Source organism: Coloeus monedula (assembly GCF_965178545.1).
Source record: "Coloeus monedula genome assembly, chromosome: 1".
NCBI classification, from domain to species: Eukaryota; Metazoa; Chordata; class Aves; order Passeriformes; family Corvidae; genus Coloeus; species Coloeus monedula.
This window is the reverse complement of record NC_138781.1, coordinates 25,260,443-25,280,197: the sequence shown is the minus strand read 5'-3', so window position 1 is coordinate 25,280,197 and position 19,755 is coordinate 25,260,443. Positions and strand designations below refer to the sequence as shown.

General features: G+C 40.2%; 1 protein-coding gene across 2 annotated transcripts in view; it reads left to right on the top strand.

Moving 5' to 3' along the window:
* The window catches only part of SLC25A13 (solute carrier family 25 member 13), a 104,095-nt gene extending 84,972 nt beyond the window's left edge, over window positions 1-19,123 (top strand). For both annotated transcript variants that reach the window (XM_082285068.1, XM_082285067.1), the window contains 5 exons: window positions 2,190-2,330; window positions 12,849-12,987; window positions 16,726-16,884; window positions 16,965-17,055; window positions 17,937-19,123. In XM_082285068.1, coding sequence (XP_082141194.1) covers window positions 2,190-2,330; window positions 12,849-12,987; window positions 16,726-16,884; window positions 16,965-17,055; window positions 17,937-18,126 — 720 coding nt within the window. In that variant the 3' untranslated portion in view covers window positions 18,127-19,123. The remainder of the gene's footprint in view (window positions 1-2,189; window positions 2,331-12,848; window positions 12,988-16,725; window positions 16,885-16,964; window positions 17,056-17,936) is intronic.
* Window positions 19,124-19,755: the final 632 nt, after the last annotated feature.

Here is a 19,755-nt window from a genome sequence, read left to right as displayed (position 1 = left end):
GCTGGGCATGCAAACACAGGCATTTGTATGTGCTAACACCTGAAGTACTTCCCATCTGTTTGTATGGAAATTATATTATATTGAAGTTATTTGCCTTTAAATATGACATTCACTTACAAACATTTTTGTGGATTTTTAAGTTGTTCGATGTTTTGGTGCATTAATAGCAATAATAATACTAAAACTGAATTTTGTTGTAATCTTTTAAAATTTAATATGTTTTTCCTGTAGTGAAAATTAAAGGAACATTTCTCATGGAGTCATGGCACAATAAACTGCAGGAATATCATGCTGAGGGAAAGTACTTTAATTGTGCTAATAGATCAAGTGATAAGAGTTTTTAAGTAATGTGTTTTAGAAAATGGCTGTGGTGTAACAAACTTTCAAATGAACGTTATCACCTGCAATTCAGTTTTTATCATCTTTAGGAAGAAAAAATATATATATTGGCATGTGGGAATGCCTAATAATTGTAATACCTACACCAAAATTGTTATTAAATAGGAATATGTAATTAATCAAAGGACTTTTCCAGGATTATTTTTATTTATTTTGAGAATTTTCAAGATGAGTAGACATGGAAAAGAAATTTTTTTTTTTGTTTTGAATGCTTACTTATTTAACACGTTTCAGCTTAAGTGCAAAACTTAAGTTAGCATATGTGCCACATAATTTATCAGTCTAATTTTTGATGGCAACAAGAATAGCTGTTTTATATATACCAGGATTCTGGTTTGGTAAAAGCAGTTAAATTAAATTATGCCAATTTGAAAGTCAAAACCAGTTGAGTTACACAAGAGCATGCTTTTTCTGGTCAAAATAGGAAACACTTGGGATATTTCAGGGGTTATGTAAAGACTTTAATTTGTAACCACATCGTGTATGCTCACTCTGAGTGGTAGACAAGAATAGTTGTTCATGTGATTTGCCGTTTCTTCAGCACATTATTTGAACCATATTACTGAGCGTATTTTTTATTTTGAATGATAGTTAATCTGAGCTACAATTAATTATTTTAACACTGGGATAATATAAAAAAGATGTGTATATGGTGTTTACATACTAGACATCACTACATGCAAGTGCTTTTAAACACTTATTTCATTTTAGTCATTACCTTCTAGAACAAAATAGTTGGTTTGTTGTAGGGAGGGCAAGGGTTTCCCTTTGCATAGTTCGTGTGATTTCAGAATCTAGAGGAGAGCCTAGCTGTCAGGCCACAGAATTACGTACTTAACAGAAGTTAGAATGACACTCTGTTGAATTTGAGCCAGAAGGAGTTTGAATGAGTATTTTTTTTAATACACTTAGGTAACCTTTGCATTACTTTTTTTTCTGGTTGCAGAATTTTAGCTCCAGATCTGTCAGTGTAGTGGAAAGGCTGTGCCCTAAGTTACATGTGATGAATGAGATGAACTTCACAAGAAGTAAAGGGAGTCCGAAATGCTTGCCACTGCTGTGTTTTAAATCAGACTGTCAGAATTGGTTGAGTGGTGTCTTCTCAACAAATGGAGACTAACACATTGAAAACATTTAGTGGTTCTCGATTAATAGAATCCTTCAGTCTGTAGACTTTCTTTTCTTTAATACCTGGTACCTAAATAATGATGTAGAGCTCAGACTCTTGAATCAAATGGCACTTAATGGCACTCAAACTGGTAGTTCAGAGGTTTTTTTAAAGAAAGCACAATATACTTGCAATTCTGTTTATTGGAATCCATGTGTTCTTTGTTATATGAACTCATGTCAAAATTGAAAAAAGTTTCTGCCAGATTTCTACTCTTCAGCAGTATGATTTCACTTTCTATATACTGCACATCACAGCTTCTTTACTAGTTACTAATTTTTCCTTTTACTTCATTACTTCTGTTAGAGTGTTCTTGGTGTGTCAGTATTGCATAACTTGATGTTGATGACCGTGTTCTTGCAAAAAGAATTTAGCTAGTGTCTGTCTGATGTACTGCAGTGTCCTTCAGTGGGTGACCTGCTTCCTTTCTGTTTTTCCTGACCACTCATGTTGTGGGGGAGTAGGTTTCTTACCTTGGGAGGTGCTCTAATACTAAAACTCTTGTCTGCTAATATCTTAACCGACTGCAGCAGGATTGAAAATGCCTTATCTTGAATGTAGCAGGATGCACACTGCAAATATTGTAGCAGGTTAATATATTGATTTCTACTTTTAATTTCAGGCTGGAGGTTCTCAAGTAATCTTTACCAATCCACTGGAAATTGTCAAGATTCGATTGCAGGTGGCTGGAGAAATTACTACTGGTCCAAGAGTTAGTGCCCTCAGTGTATTAAGGGACTTGGGTTTCTTTGGTCTCTACAAGGTATGTTTTAAAAAAATGTTTAAAATAAGCCTATTATAAATCTTTCAAATGAATGTATAATTTCAGTGTTCCCACAAACTTTCATAGGTGGACATAATTTTATTTTTTAAAAAAACAATTATTATGTGATATTTTCATTTTTCAGTTTTGATTAAGGGAAGAAACTGTCTCATCTTTTTGAGCATGTGGTTTTTGTAAATCTTACTGAGACTTCTCTCACTAAAGCAGGTTTAAGGTTCATTGAGTATTAGTTTGTGATTCCTGATATTCTGCCAGGTGTAAAAATAAGCTTATTTTCATCTGCTACATGATATAGAGCTTACAGTTTTGGAACTTTGCTTTTGCTCTTCTGTGTTTGATTCAGCAACTTTCCCAGATGTCATCGTTCATTTGGTGATGGGAATTAATTGCAGCACAATAATAGTGAAGAAATACAGGCAGTGGGAGCCCAGCATAAAAATAAACTCCTAAAGCAAGCTTCCCCTGGCTTCCTTAGAAGAATATTTCCCTAAATAATACCACGAAAAGCTGCCTTTGTGAGTGTATGCTACAGACTCCACAGTTCTGCTTGCTACATTACTGTCTTCACATAGATACATAAATACGTAGAAGTAAAGTTAGGTTTAATGATGGCAGCAGGAATAAAAACATCTTCTGAATGTTGAATCTAATAGGATATATGCTACAAATAATTTAAAGGATTAAGATACTTTTATGATGTCTTCTACTTTTAAATGAAGGAGACTCGATACGGGGGAATATGAAAGGTCTTGAAGTACTTTGAGATAGCCAGTACACTCAAGCATTGAAACAAAAGCTGTAATGAATACCATATACTGCAGAGCACTGTGTGGTGTTTCTTCAGACTCTGCAGCCTACTATTCAGAAGAAAGCTTTCACACTTCCAGTTTGTCCCCGGATTTCCAGTGAAGCAGGCAGTATTCCTCTGTTTCTTATTTATGGCAGTGCAGCCATAAATTGAAGATGCTTCAGAAGACACCAAATGAGCCCCATTCCCTTTATCCACAGTGTTTGAATTCCATCTGCTTTTTTAAGCATCCAGTCTTCTAAAATTGTTCTGTTAACATTACAAAGAAGGAGCCTGCCCATGAGAACGTGTCTGTATGTTTTGGCCTGGAGAGAAGTTGCAGGTCTGAATAGGATTTAATGGGGAGTTGTTTTTTCCTTTAAATTGACTTGCTAATTTTTTAGGTGTTTTACTGAAGCTGAGGCTATTGTGTAAACTCCTAGTAAATGGCATTACTGTGTTGATCAGATTAACATTTATAACTGAAAACAGGGATATTGTAAAGAGTCTGCTTCCCTGAGGCTGCGCAGGAATGGAGGTCAGCTACTGACTTTTACTTGGACTAGCAAAAAGAAAACCCAAAATGAGAACCAGTGAACTAGTTTACTAAAGTGGCAGTTTCTGATTTTTTTTCTCCCTGAGTACCTCTCTTCGTGGTTGAGCAGAATTTGCTACATTTTTCCATTTTTAATGGCATTAATGTCTTGGGTTGTATCATGAATTATTTCTATCCACTAGAGTAAATACCGGTGGATATTAGTCAGGACTACACATGAACACAAGCTAGTTACAGCACTATGTTGCGTTGAAACAGACAGTTATCTAATCACAAGACACACAGTTTCATTGCTTCATTTATTGAGTACCTCCACAAAAAAAAAAAAAAAAAAAGCCGCAGAAGTGTTTGGGTTTGGTTTTACTCAGCAGTTGTCTTTGTTTCTGTTTCTTTTAACCCCCCCACCCTACTTCTTGTGTTCATGTCCTTTTGTATGTCATTAGGATTCACTGCCTACAAAAATTTGAATTATTTGACAAAAGTAGAGAATTTAGCCTGGTGATGGTAGGCACCCACTGAGCGCAGACCACATCACAAGGCTTGTGTCCAAGGGCACCACCGTTAGTCACAGCTAGGCCTGTAATTGGGCAGTTTGTGCTGTTCTCTACCAAACACTTGGCACTGCAGCAGCCCCCTTTCCTCTGTGCCAGTGAGAGCATTGGTGCACCCACATAATGATCTGGAACAAGAGAGTCCTTAAAGCCTCCTTCTCCTTAGGGCTTAGTTTGTTTTGAACCCAGACCAGCTCCCTCTGTAGCTTCCCAGGTGGTTGTACCCAGTCGAAAGGAGGAATGGCTGTGGCATGGGGAGCCTGTCTGTCTCAGAATAGTTTTAAACTGCCTTGAGGTGCTTGTGTTAGAGCAGTGTTAGAAGCAAAAGCAGCCCTCTCCTGAATGCTTGTGCTAGAGCTGGCAGTGTTTGTGAGGCCAGGCAGGCATTAATAACTCATTGCATCAGTCACCAGCCCCAGTAAGTGCGACCCAGACACATCAATGGTCTTAAATGGATTTCAGATGAGACTAGATTTGGTAGGTGCTGCCTTCTCTGGTGGAGCTTCTAAATTAATTTAGTAAATAAAAAGGCCAAGTGGACATCAAATAATAATGAATCTTCTACTAATGAGAACTGAAATATCTTGATATATTTGGAATGTTCATACTCTTAACAACTCAAATTGGCTTTGAACTATAAAAAAGGAATGAGGATTTTATGACTATCTCAGTACTTTTCATGTTGTTCGCTCTAACATGAACAAGTCTTCCATTTGCATCTGAGGTCTTTGTTTCTTGGTCTCAAGACACAAGACTTGCATCTCAAGCCCTTGATGTACTTATTTTAGTAGATCTAGGTATTACTCCATACATACTGCTGTGGAAGAACAAAAATAGATAGTTATTCTAGAAAATAGTTTTATTTGAGAATCTTGGAGTTTCTTTGTAGGCTTAATGGGCCTTCATGTAGGTATTCCAGCTGTTTAAACACTTGTCTATCTTAGCCATGACTTAAACTAACTGATTGACTTTCTTTTGCAAGTGTTGAAAGCAAAATTTTAGACTTCTAATTTTAAGAATTTTAATTTGAAATAAATGGATGTCTTTTTTGGTTATAAGTTTTATTTACCACATTCCAAGGACTGCAGTGAAAATTCTCCTTTCCTAGTTCAGAGAAAAGTCATCCCTGAAAATTGTTCTTACCACTACAGGTCCATTTGGCATGCTCTGCTTAGTTCCCATGAGTCGTTTATGCTGAAATTTAGGTGAAAATCTGTAGGAGTCCCAGATAGTAGTCAGCAAGGAAAAATGTATTAAGTGCAGCCAGAAGATGTGAAGAATTGGTCTTAGTTTCATGAGGCAAATTCCTGCATGTCTTAACAAGATGTACTGCTTGTTATTTGAATTCATATATTTGGTATTATTTTCTACCTATGAAGCACTTCTGTGGATTTCAAAATAAAATGCCCACACCCCCCTGATACAGGTAATTTCAGTGCTCCTGTCTTGCATTAACAGAGAAAATCAAGGCACAGACAGATAAATCTTATGTCTCATGCCAACAAATTAACAAAAGAAATGCTGTGTAAACCCTTTTTGCATCCAGCTGAGTGAATCTTGTATTGATTATGATCATAATTATCCCAGCATTCTAGTGCAAATGAATTTCCATTGAGGATCACTGAGAAGTTGGATTGCATAGTTTTGGTGCCTCTCTGTATAAGTGAGAGTAATACTCTTTGGCGTCATTCATTGGCATGTGAGTGTGGCACTTCAGTGTGCTACCAACAGAAACAGTTCACAGTAGTACTGTGCTGAGATCTCTGCTCTGTGCTCTCTCTACTTGCAGACTTGATCTTAGAATAATTTTTGTTGAGAGCCAGTCCTGGAGGTCATCTGGGCAATCTGACCAGGTATTTAACCACCTTCATGGTTTAAAGCAAACAAAGCAAAACAAAAAGACCCGCACCCTTTTTCTTAGGCCTCATTGAATTGGCCACATTTGAAGCTGCTGTCCCTTGCCTGTGATCCTTCCATTGTGCACCTCCAAGAGTAGTTTTCTTTCCCTGCACTCTCCTTTAAGTGAGCAATAAGGTCTCTCCCTAGCCTGCACTTCTCAGAGTTGAGCACACTGAGTTCCTCTCTTTATATGCCGTGGACTACACAGCTGGCTTGATGGCCCTTCATTGGACTCCCTCCAGTGTGAAAACATCTTTTTTGTATGGGAGAGACCAGAACTGGACACAGGGCTCCAGATGTGGTCCCAGCGGTGCTGAATGGAGGTAATAATCACTTCCCTTGCACTCCTGCTACTCTAGCCCAGGGTGTGGCTGTCTGACTTCCCTGCAAAGAGGTGTTGCTGACCCATACTCAACTTGGGCACAGTATCCTCCAGACTTTTTCTCCAAAAATGCTTTCAGGCTGTGCTGCTGCATAGGTCAGTTCCAGTCCAGGTGCAGGACCTTGCATTTGCTGATTTGGACTTCATTGTATTCTTGTCTGCCTGTATCTCCATCCTGTGAAGGTGTCTCTGAGCAACAGCCTTTCACTATAGCACACTGCTTCCCCAATTCAGCATCATCTGCTGAGAGAGCAGCTTATGTTCCACTGGTTTAGCTATGGGATATTATGACAGACCATCTCAAAAGCCAGGCTTTTAGTCAAGTTGTACAACATCCATTGCTGTCCCCTTTTCTACAGGTCTGGCAAACTGGTTGGTCAGCTGCAATTTGATAAATCCGTATTGGTTGTTCCCAGTCTCTCTTTTGTCCTTCATATGCTTGGATATGGCTTCCAGGAACATTGGCTCTATAAACTTCCCAGGAACAGAGGTGTGCCCAAACATCTTGCAGTTTCCCAGATCTTCCTTCTTGCTATTCCAGATGGGTGTGATGTTTGTCTGTTCTACTTACCAGAACCCTCTTGTCTGACTTGACCTTTTGAAGTTAGTAACAACCTCACAATGTCATCAGCCAGCTGTCTCGGCACCACTGGAGGTATCTGTTCTGGTCTCAGGATTGTGTATGTGCAGATGGCTCTTAGTGCCCTGTCTGCAGGTAATGCAGACTTTCCTGGTAACTTGTGGAGCTGAGAGGCCTGGGGACAGATTTTACTAGTAAAAAGCAAGACAAAAGTAATTTCTCTGCTTTTTCCGTGTACTTTGTCACTAGGTTTCCTGCCCCCATTGTGCAACAGCCTCACAATTTATTTATTGTCCTTTTGCTGCTGATGTGTTTACCAGAGCCCTTTTTACTCCCCCTTCACATCCCTTACTAGATAGATCTCCAGCTGATCCTTGGCTTTTCTGTCTCAATTGCTGCACACTCAAGCAGTGGTTGTCTATATCCTGAGTAGCCTATACCCACCTCTGCTTCCATTTTATTTTCTGCATTTGTGCTCAGTCATGAGTTCCTCCATGCTGGTCATCTGAGTTGGTTGCTCAACCTTCTACACAGTGGAATAAACCGTCCTAGTGCTTTTGAGGAGACTGTCCTTGATGGACCTTTGTAACTCCTTAAGTTTTTCTTTGGGGGAAAATTCCTATCACAGCACATATAGCTCAGGGTCAGATAATTGAAATGTCCTTCTCTTCCTTCCTCACCAAAGAACTAAAGAGTAGGTCTGGGGTCATAATAAATGCCAAAATTTACAGTCAGAGCTTCCTCTGAGACTCCCTGCTCCTTCACTGGGTGGTCAGATATTAGCCATTCTGTAATAATATGCAGCTTAGAAATAAAATGCATGTGAATTCCAGCAATAAAAAGATTTGACACATACAGCTCATTAAACTGACTGCTGGGTTGAACCCCTGTCATTCTTCAAAGCTAGAAAGCAAATATTTTTTTCTGCCTTTCTCTAAAATTCTGAACTACTTGTGTAAATAAGTATTTTAAAACATTGTACTTCTCAAAATCCAGCTGCTGCTTTGGGGAGGCACATAACAGCACTTTTGCAGAAGGAATTTGTTTTCTCTATTTGTGTTCTTTCTCCCAGTAATAGTAACTGTGAAAGCACCAGGGCATGGAAGCTTGTGACTAGTCAATTCTTTAGCTACAGATACTCTGTATATTACAGCTATTCTTAAAAATATAGAGAGAACATATTCTTAAAAATATAGAGAGAACCTAATGCAAAATGTCATTTGCGTTGGCAGAAATGGAAAGGATACTTTCCTGATTTTCAGTATTTTTAATAGATTTTATTGAATTCCTAGCCACAGCTGAATATTGAAGTAATCATCCATAGCTAATACATTTGCTGTCTTCTACCTGTCTTACACCTTAATATGAATAAAGTCCCGTTAAAGTCAGTTGAATTTATATTCTATTGGTTTTAAAAGACATCTTTAAAGTGTTCATGTAAATAACCACTGTAAATATACCTCCTTATTTTGTACATCACAGCAAACTCATATTTATATAATATCTGCCATAAAATGTTTAATAAAATGTTACTCCTTGTATACATAATCATTCTGAATAGTGCTTTACAACATAACAGACAGTACCACTCCATAATTTTGCACAACAAAGTTATTCTGTATCCCAGGAAGACAGTAAATAAGAATGGTAAATGATTCTTCAAGGAAAGGGTATGTTGGTTGTGGTAATGTTTATTTTTATAATTACTACAAGGTACTTAGCTCAGATTTGTGCTTTGGCTGATATTGCCAACACAGTTTCCATTTCCAAAACTAGTCAGAAAAGCTTCCAAAAGTCTTCTTTTCCCCCTCCCCTCCCTTACCCCCGAATACTTCATAAACAAGCTTCTGGTGTGTTGACCTGGAAAGTGTAATCTCAGGTGACAGGATATGTATGAAGCTCTCACCTGGTTCCTTTGATAACAGCTGAGCTATTTTCATGTCATGAAGCTGAGGGTTTACAGCAGGATGACAAACATAGGAAACACAGTAGTAAAAGTTTTGAGTTACATTTTGCATCCACCATGCCTATTTGTGACTGTTCTCGTATGTGAGAACCTGCTTTTCAGAAATTTCCTTTGAAATTACCCGAAACAATGCCCTTCCAACTAAAACAGCTATCTTTTTTTTCCTGCAAACTGAGTTGAAATTGCTGGTAGAACATTTGAAATCAACGTTTTATTCCTCTAACTTGATGTTCTAAATCAGTTTCATATTTTGGTTGGTATAAATATATGTGAATAAAAACCTATAATAGCTTTTAAGGCAATGTCATTTTACAGGGGAAAAAAGAATGCAGCCCTTGAAAGCAAATACCAGTAATATTTGATTGACTGTTACAAAACCTGTTAGGTGCTGTTAGGGCTCCGATTCTGAAGGGTTAAGTCTGTAGTAAAACCCAAGAAGAATGCAAAATGATCACGAAATGACATGCTGCCTATTGTTTGTAGCTATAGGATCAAAATAACAATTATACATGCCAAATAAATTCTAAACCTGTAAAAGAGAAAAAGAGGGGGTGGCTGTAAGTACAGGTGCCAGAAGCATTAAATAACTCTCTCAGACAAGGTGCACCACTGTTGTCTTGAATGCTGCTAGGTCCCCCCAGTCTGGCATTTTTCCCCCTGCACTAGACAATGTGCATTCACTGCAGGAGACTAGGCTAAGCCTGCGTCTCCCAGACCTGCCGGCTCCTTCTGCCCAACCCGACACAGAGGTGCCTTTGTCAGTATAATTACCCTCCCCTTGTAGTAGAAATAGTTTGTTTAGAGCCTTATTTGCAGGTAGAGCTGGTATAAGCAGGAATTAGCATGCTAAAGAACCTGTCCCAGCAGTGACTTGGGCTTATTTATCCGAATCTTTGACAATCAGGGTTTTTTTTCCTCTGTTGGTTTATTCAGTGAGATACTATCCGAGATTAAGAGCTTTAAGGTTATTAAAGAGATTGAAGATGGGAGCCAACTGGCTGTTGTGCGAGGAAGGCACATGTCCTGGTGTGTAGGATCTCCCAATAATTTCATGCCTGGCAGGTCTGCACCTTGGCTGCCAGAATAAACTCGGGTGGATGCTCCTTACTGCTTTCTGGGGATTGATTAAACCTCCCTTTGGCTTTCAGCACGTTGTCCACATCAAAAAGGTGCGAGAAGTAAAATAAATGTTTCTTTTGCTTTTCAAGATACTGTGGCCAATCTCCCAAAGCCTTCCTAATTGGCCTGGGCTGGTTGCGGATGATTAACTTGTAGTTAAATGGGGCCTGCTTTTAAACATGCTTTCCCAGACTTTAAACGGAATGATGGGGGGAAACTTTAGACTGTTGCAATGCTGGACCAGAGCCAAGCTGGGTTATTATTAAAGTGGATCCAAGTTTTGATCAAGGTTTTGTTTACGCTGAGCCAACTAAGTTGATGGACATCCCTCCCTCTCTGCATACCTGAATGTATTATTATTAGTGATATTAACAATATGCCACTGCTGCCCTATGAAAAAGAGCCTTTTAATGAAGGGGGAGGAATATTAGCAGCTCAGGTTGAACTAAGAGTTGCTTGCATTTGGACTTTATTGATTTCTGTAAGTTATTTTAACTATGTCAGGATATTTCAGGGTATGAAAAAAATGCAGAGGAAAAAATGTGTGCAGTGTTTGATGACAACATTGCAAAGAAAATAAAAGTAATGTGCCCCGAGGGCAAAGGTAGTGAGGAGATTTGCTCTGAGGAGAAGCATGCTCTAAAAATAAATCTTTGAAGAAACCATGTCAGTCTGTGAATGTTTCAGTAGTGAGTTTCATAATTTTCCTGTGAAGTAAATACAGTGCAGACATTTGATCCTTAAATTGTTGGGTTTTTTCATGCAGAAGTTGGTAAAACCCTAGTCTTGTCTTCCTATTTGAAGATTAAAGGTAAATTGTTAAACAGGCTTCTGTTGCACATGAGAGTCCAGAATCCTTGTTTCTGTTGAATACAAAGGTTCACCTTCTCTGTGTCGTCAAGGCAGAGCTTTGAGTTTTTGAGTTCCTTTATGGCATTTTCCTTAGTATCTCTAGAAAGGCATAACAAGAACCAGCAACTGGCAGCATAAATCAGACAGATCCAACTGAGTGAGAAGGCAGAGCGTCTGAACAGCAGGAGTCATTAACCTCCAAAGGGAGTGTCAGGGGAAGTGGTCAGTACTCAGCTGAAAACACAAGAAATAAGCTGACAAAAGTGTGGTGGGAAGCAGTGGGAGCTGGAGCAGAGCCTTGCTCCCTGTGTTCAGTAGCTGAGTTTGTGACGCACAACGTCTGACTACAAGATCTAATGGCCTTTTTAATACATCTTTATTTTCTCAGAGGCATTCTCTGACTGCAGACTGCACTTATGAGTGTCTCCTGAGAAGTGGCTTGCAGGACCTGGTTTTCTTGTCACACATCCTGCTGCCTTCCCCTGCCTTGCCTCATGGAAAGGCAACTTTACGGTTTTTCTGACACCTTGCAGCTCCTTTGTCTTTGATAACCAGCATCCAGCTTGGATAAGCACTGTATTTTAAGTGGTATTACAGTACAAGCTAAGCTTACAGATGTGTCCAGGCATATCATTAGATTTAATTAAATTATGTGGATATTAACATGTCCCCTGTGAAATGTCTGGCACTGAGGCATGTGCTGGTAGACCTGTGAAAAAGAGAAGTACAGTAACAAGGGCACCCCCCGAGGGTTTGTGGATGAACCTCAAGCAGTTTCTCCTGGTCTCCACCCTTCCTTCAAAGAGAAGAGGCTTAGGCTCATCCATGAACCATTTCTTTCTCAAGCTTGAAAGATTTTACCCATTTTCCCAAGCCACCTCTTGTTTGTGCTTTCCTCCTGGTCTTAGTCCTGGCAGGCTCTGGTGTCCTCTGGATCTCCATACTGAGGAAAGGCAGACTTCAAATTACTTTTGCTGTTGGAGCACGGATACTATTTGATATTTTATTTTGGTTGACCTTCCCTAGTGGCCTTTTTGCTTTTCCCCCTGCTTGAAAAACTTTTGACTGTTTGCCACTACCCCCAAAAATCTTCTTCCCTGTTTGCCTCCCTCTTGGATTTGAAACCAGCTGTATTGCTGGCAACTTCGTTGGCTGATTGTGCCACTTCCACAAATTGATAACAAGGCAAATTTAACAGTAAGAGATGAAATTTATTGAAACAAACTGTATCCCAGATAATTTGTACTTCAAAATTCACAAGTAAATCAGGCTGTTACTGTTCTGCAAAAGACTTGGTGTTATGGCCCTACCCCCTCAATATATGTTGCATTATCAATTATAGTGCCTGTTTAGATGTAAGGACTGGGCACTGTTTCCCTTGGAGTATTTATTTTAAGTGGGAGTGAGGGGTGACAGACCTGTCCTGTGGCTCAGTCTGTTCCAAACACGTCTCAAACTCCCACTATGGGTTCATGGCTACAAGGTCAACTATTTAAAGTTCTCCAAAGGTGTTTCCAGAGTTTACTCAAACACGTGATACTTTCTCCATTACCAGCACATAACTACAGTGCTACAGAGTGAGGGAGGACATGTAGACAAGATACATACAATGACCGAAATTAGTGAACCAAGAAACAACACACAGTCACTCCTCAGCAAGGTGAAATACATGAATCTCTTGAGAGGAGAAATTGCTTTTTCTATAAACCCTTTGCAGCAAAATGAAAAAATACAATGTTGCTCTGTTCTCAGATATTCATGGTAAATTTGCTCATTCTCAAAACTTGGTGTCTTTTTCAACACAGGGTGCTAAGGCATGTTTTTTGCGTGACATCCCCTTCTCTGCCATTTACTTCCCCTGTTACGCTCATTTGAAAGCTTCGTTTGCAAATGAAGATGGGAGGGTTAGCCCTGGAAATCTGCTCTTGGCTGGATCAATAGCTGGTAAGTGCCCAGATTTCTTTTTTCAGGGCTCTATACTGTGCTGGCAGCACAATAGTTACAGCAGTGGCAACAGTAACAAAAAACTCTCAAAAGGACTATATGCAACAATACTGTATTTTGCAACCTTACACAGAAACAACGAAGTTACCATGCTGTAGAATGAGTTGAAGATACTGTAAGTTCCTGGTATAATCAAAACGTTCAGGAAGCAAAAGAAAAGGAAAATAAAGTCTTTTGCTGATGTTTTGTTATCATATATCATCATCCCTTGTGAAGTTACTCTGCTGGTTTTGGCTGTGTCTCACTGAGAGGTAATGTTTTGTTGAAATGATTTATCAACAAAACCATGGCATTCATAAAATTCTTTGTGATCGAATGAATCTTGGATTTTGGTATATATAGTCCAGAAGCCACACTAGAAGTACAGCTCTCCAAACACAATGACATAACAGGTGACAAAATGATGACAGTATTTGCTACCCTCAGTATCCCGTGAAGTTACCTGGCTTCTTGAGGATTTTACCTTTGTCATTTTTTTTAATATTAAATAAAGCAGAAGATCTTTAAAACATTTCTGCACTACCACAGATTGCTAATTCCTAGCATACCCAGATATGACAGAGGTGCAGAGTGTGATCTTGAGCACTTGGTTGGTTTAGGTTGCTGCAAAACAGACAGAAGAGCCCAAACATGCGTAACTTCTCACAGATTAATTTAGCTTGAGTGTGCCAGAGCCCAAGGGAGAAGACAGAGACAGGCTTTGTAAGCCTCAGCTTGCCCTTGTGTGCTGCATGGCAGAGCCCTCTGCAGCACCCAGCTTCTACACCCAAAGGGGACCTCCACTTGATAGCTATCTGCTGCAGGGGGCAGCTTGAGTGTCCTGCTCCTGCAGTGTCTATGGTTGCCCCTAGGAAACAAATAGGCTTGCAAATTTGTGCAACAGGACCTGTAGGGGAGTGAGTAGCAAGCAGAAGGGCTCACATCAGCAGGTATTTCCACCATGCTTATCAGGGGCTGCTTGCTCTCTCCCAGTTTCTTCCTCCTGCATGGCCCCTGGCAGACTGCTGTGACCTGCCAGGTGAGAAAAATGATGGAATGGTATGACTCCAGTACAGAAAGGTGGTTTAGCAATGTTTTCTCATTTGATTTTAAGCTTTTTCCTCCCTGAGAAAACTCCTTGACTGGTCAAGATTATACTTGGGACTGTGTCTCTTGAGGAGCAGGGCCCTTTTTTAGCCAGTATCTGGTCTTAGACAACAGCTAAGATCAGTTGGTTTGTCTTGTTGAGGCATATAGATCTCTATTCAGTAGCTCATAGTCCAAAGGCATTGAGCTGGCACTAGCAAAACCAGCTGTGTTCCAGTGACTGCTGCTCAAAACCCCCTTGTCCTCTCCCCTCCCACACCCCATTCCAGAGCTAGGCTCCAAACCCTCCAACAGGAGCTTTTACAGCCAGCCTATTTCTCACCCGTTTTAATGGAACAAAACAATTTTTGAACTTTAGATCATATTTACAGACTTGAAACATAAGATGGGTTTTTTAAGCCAAGTAATTTCTTAGATTTTCCTATTTTTCTAGCCATTGTCAGGTGATTGCAGACTGAGATAACCGTCCCTTTGAAGTTCAGGCACAGAAGCAGTCTTTATTGTTGCTGATACGGCTCACCAATCTAGCTATAATGTGAATTTTACCCAGTGCTTCCTGTGAATCCCATCCTAGGTTAACTCTCAGGAGCAAATTAGAGTGTTAGAGATACAACACTCATCATACTGTTTACAAAAACAAGAAATTTATTTTATTGGGTACATGTAAAGCGTGATGGGGGTGCATGTGTCCACTGTTTTGCCAAAAGTCAAGGGAAAGACAGAACAAAACACGCACTGCTTCTGAAAAGCTGGCTTCGGTCTCTGGGCTGATGTCTCTTCTCTGGCCAGGGATCTCACCTGGTCATGGGACTTCAGATGTGGGCATGAGCTCTGGCTGTGTGTGGGAAGCTCCCCCTTCCCACACACAGCCCGTGCTGCTGGGATATTCAAGCTAGCAGTACTCAGATGTGCACCTGTGTCCTTTGCCGGTGCCTGTTGCTTGTACTGCTTCCTTTCCATTGTGGTTGGGGTCACAGGCAACATGCATGTCATCTAGCTTGATCTGCTGCTGGTTTTCAGTGTTCACCAGATGTCTCAACCTGTTGTGCTGTAGCGTATTCTGAGATGATTCTGATATCATCTGCAGGATCTCTCCTTAATTTGCTCCATCTGCTTATTGCCTCCATGAACTTCCTTCTCTTCCCCTAGCTCCTCTTTTTTCTTGTCAGCTCCTGCTGGGCTATTTGTCACATTCTGATTGTAAGCTTCTCTTGGCAGCAATCTGTAAATTCGACAAAATGCTTTTGTCCTGTACACATAGTTCCTAAAAAAAGGATTTTAAGTATCTCAAGTGCAAAATATCCTCAATAATATAGACTGAGTGATAAGGAGATGGAAGTCAACGTGTAGTAAGCAGAATTGTTTCTAAGTAAGTTCTTTGGTTTTCTTGAAAGCACTGGCTGGCTTATGAAGGACAAATGGCGGGCTTTAAATTGAAGACTCTGGCAATACCCTGGTATGGGAAAGGCTAAGCAAAGAGGAATTTCAGTGTTTCTGAACAACCTTGACCAGGTTTTAGTGCTTGCCTGCCAGACAGCTCGTGCTTGCACTGCGTGCACACTCAGTCAATGAGTTATTTTGGGGGGACAAGGAAAGGAGGAGGAAATCTTCTTTTGGTGATATGCACATGATTTGATCTCTTGGAGCAGTCTGCAGGAAGGGTGCTCTGGAGCTTGAGGCCAGACCATGCTGGTTTGGACAAAAGTTGTTACAGAATTACTAAGCTGGAAAAAAAAAAGGGGAAGGAGATTAATGCATCTACATCTGAGCAAGTTGGTTTGGAACAGATGCAGAATGGAAAAGTAATAAAACCGTAAGAGACAGTGTCTTCTGGGTACAGTCTTGGTGCTTTTCTTTGCCTTTTTTTTGGCTTTTTTTTTCTTTCCACTTCTAAACATGGGCAGCCCCAAGTTTGGATAGGAATGATTTTAGAAATACCACCCATTGGTAATTTGGTATTTTTTACTTTCAGTTGATTATCTGCCAGGGTAAATTTAAATCTTCCTCCACATACTCTGCTGAGGATGTCAGCTGTGGCTTTGCAGCTGAGCAGTCTGCCATTCCTAATGAGAAGAATGACCCGTTTTGTAAGCCTTAGCTCTCAAGCCATGCTGAGTATGCACGGCATTATCTGGTTCTCGGTGACATTGCTGTGTGAGGGGTGTTTGTGTGTCTGTGTTTGGATGTGTGTGTAGCCTATTCTAGCACAGTGTACAACCAGGATGCCAGCAACCACAGAGAGGAATGAAAAGGAAAGGGAAATATCAACCTTCCCTCCAAAAGCTTTGTGCTTATTAACTATGCAAGTTTCTGATTAGCACTGAAAACTCCAATCTGTGCCTCCCAGCTTGGCAGGAAGCATGTGATGTGGTGGTTCCTCTGGGAGAAGCTCTCCCTGGGTTAAGCCACGTCCACAACAGCCACCTTTTGTTGCTTGTTGCTTGTTCTCCTTCCCAGCTTCTGCTTAAATCAAATGTGGCTGGATTCTCCTGATGTTAGGAGGAAAGACCTGCTTACCTCTGGATAAATGAGGTGTGTGTAGCATATGTGCCAAGCCAGTGGTACCCACCTGATGACTTTTGTGTTGGGCAGGTATGCCTGCAGCATCTCTGGTCACCCCTGCAGATGTGATCAAAACAAGGCTACAGGTGGCAGCCCGAGCAGGACAGACCACCTACAGCGGTGTTGTGGACTGTTTTGCCAAGATCCTGCGGGAAGAAGGTCCAAAGGCTCTCTGGAAAGGAGCAGGAGGTGTGTAAAAGAGCTTTTATTGCCAGGTGATTTCTAATTGAGCCATTTGTCACTTAGGAACTGTGTTCTTTTCTTTCAAGCTCGTGTATTTCGATCTTCTCCTCAGTTTGGTGTAACTCTGGTGACTTACGAGCTACTGCAGAGATGGTTTTATGTGGACTTCGGAGGAGTGTAAGTATGTGGTATCTGAATATACCAGGGATCCTGAAGTTATTCTTGGTTTTGTTGGGTCTTGGTCCTCGTTGGAACATCAGAGCCAGGGGCTTGCCTAGGACATGTTGTAAAGGCTTTGTAAATATTATTTAAAGCACACTATACTGATGGAGGTTGAGATGATATTCCAGTACCTGTTTCATAGCAAGATATTACCACATTTTATATCACAGTTTCAAGCAGGGGACCTATGTTAGCATAAACAGAGACAGTGGGAGGCTAAATAATGGGCTGGGGATGTAACTGCAGGGAAAATGGGATGCCTGCCAGGTCAGGATACACTCTGCATTAGTCCTCATTATTTGGTGGAGGAGCTGTGTCCCTGATTAGGGTATTTGACATCCAAAAAAGTATACAGTTGTCACCGAGTTCAAAACCAATTTTTTGGAGCTTCAGCTGTGCCTCCTGCCTTTGTTGACAATACAGGTGGATGGGCATATATAGCTGTTTAACTTGATCCCAGAGCAGCTGCAGACTCTTCACGGATCTTTGGGGACAGCAGTTTGAAAGCCACCACAAAAATTACTTAAACTCTGCTATGTTCCTGGATTGGTTTTGTGCTGTAGCAAAGACTTATGAACCCGTTACCTCACACTGCAGTTTTGATTAATGCACTGCAAATTTTATCTGGATTTGACCATACTCAATCAACATGAAGGCTCCTTACTGTTCTGGAAGGTTTTAAACCAGGGTATTTCTCCTTACATTGCAGTATTTAATTTAGTTACTTACAGGGAAGTACACTCAGATGTCTCATTAAATTGACTTTATGGAGGAGATTTTTGTGAATACTGATTTTACTCTGTGGAAGTTAATTTATTATTTTTATTATTTTGCAGAAAACCAGCTGGATCAGAAACAGTTCCTAAATCTAGGATCACGCTCCCTGCTCCTAACCCTGACCATGTTGGTGGTTATAAATTGGCAGTTGCCACTTTTGCAGGGATTGAAAATAAGTTTGGACTTTACCTACCTCGGTTTAAGCCATCGCCACCTACCTCAAAGGCTGCTGCAGCAGTAGGACCATAAGTTTATTGCTGTAGGGTTTTTGTTATTAGTTGGGAAAGAGCCACTTTTGTAATTGGTCAATACTTTGTTCCTTTAGCTTCTCATCATATAAAAGATTAGCTTCATTTGAGTTTTAAGGTAACTTTCATCTTAAATGTAATCATTTGTCTTTGTGCTTCCGTAACCAGATCACTGTGAAATTCTTACCAGTTGTTTTAAGTTTGGGACCATGAATGTATTTGTCCACATCTGACATGTGCTTATGTTGGGAAGACACTAATTTTAGGTTCCATTTATTGGGGTGGGCTGGGTGAGAGCTATGAACCAGATCATTTTACAGGCAATGCTCAGTTGCAGATTACCAGGGCAGATGTCGCACATCGTCACTCAAATGGAAAGCTCAGTGGATATCACGGTGCTCAAAGCAGAATGATTTGGACTGTGTGTGTAAATTGGGTTTAAACTTGGTGCGTGTCTGTAGAGGTCAGCAAATACATACCCGGTACCTAAGTAAGCCAGTACAGCTTCAACTTCTTACATCTGTACACGCACAAGTTCTGTTTCTGGATTGTATTATGGAGCTTTTATGTGGAACATGTTTTTGTAATGGAAACCACATTTATAAATGTTTAGTCGTTGTATTATGTTACTGGTATCAAAATGCTCAAAAGAAAGTGTTATTGTCCATAGTCTTTGCACTTTATGGCAGAACTTTTGGCATTCTACTACACATACAAGAAAATTTCATAACTAGGTGCCTATCTTGGGTTGCTGGTGTTTGGAATTCAGTCTGTATATGCACTTCTATAGTAAAACGCTGCTTGTTTAAATAACTGCAATAGAAAATTCATGCACTGTATCAATGGTACCTGCCTTAACTGCTGGCTTGTAATTGGCAAATAGGTGGTTTCAGATTCTTATTTACTTCAATTGAGTCAAAAGAGATTAAAATAATCTAAAATAAAAGATTTTACTTAATTTTTGGTGCCTTGCACAGTGTTTAGAAAATTCTGTATTTATGAAGATAGAAATAAACCTTTCAAAGAGATGCACACATGGTATTCTGTTACGGAAATAACACAGTACATCAAATGTCTTGTTCAACTTCAGTGATAAAGTCAGGTTAAGATGAAGCTAATATTTGCACTTGTAGGCTATAAAAACACTTGCAGCTTGAGAAAAAATTACCACAGTTCCCCTGCCTAGAAAAGACATCTCTTGGTGGAGATGTCACTCAGGAAAAAAGAAACTTTTCTTCAATCAGAAGCCAGGATTGGAGTAAGCTTTGATATTCGATCTTTACTTTTGGGGGGAGGTTAAGGGTTATGATCACCTAGTCACTTGAAGGTCCTGTGGGGTGTCTTCTATGATACCTCTTAAGATGAGGAATTTGACCTTACTTGTTTCCTTGGAGAGGGGCGGGTGAGGGGTGGGTGCCTTCAACCTTGGCCATGAACTGCGGGAATGCACAGATGCAGCATCTCTGCAGAAGAATGAGTTTGGTGTGCAGTATCACACTGTGCTGTAATTTGTGGAAATACTGAAATGGAAATTACTCTGGTTTTGTATTTGGGTCATCATGAAAATTATTCTCTTGGACTAATTTGTATTTTTAAGTTACTATTGAAATGGAGTTTGCAGGTTGGAGTA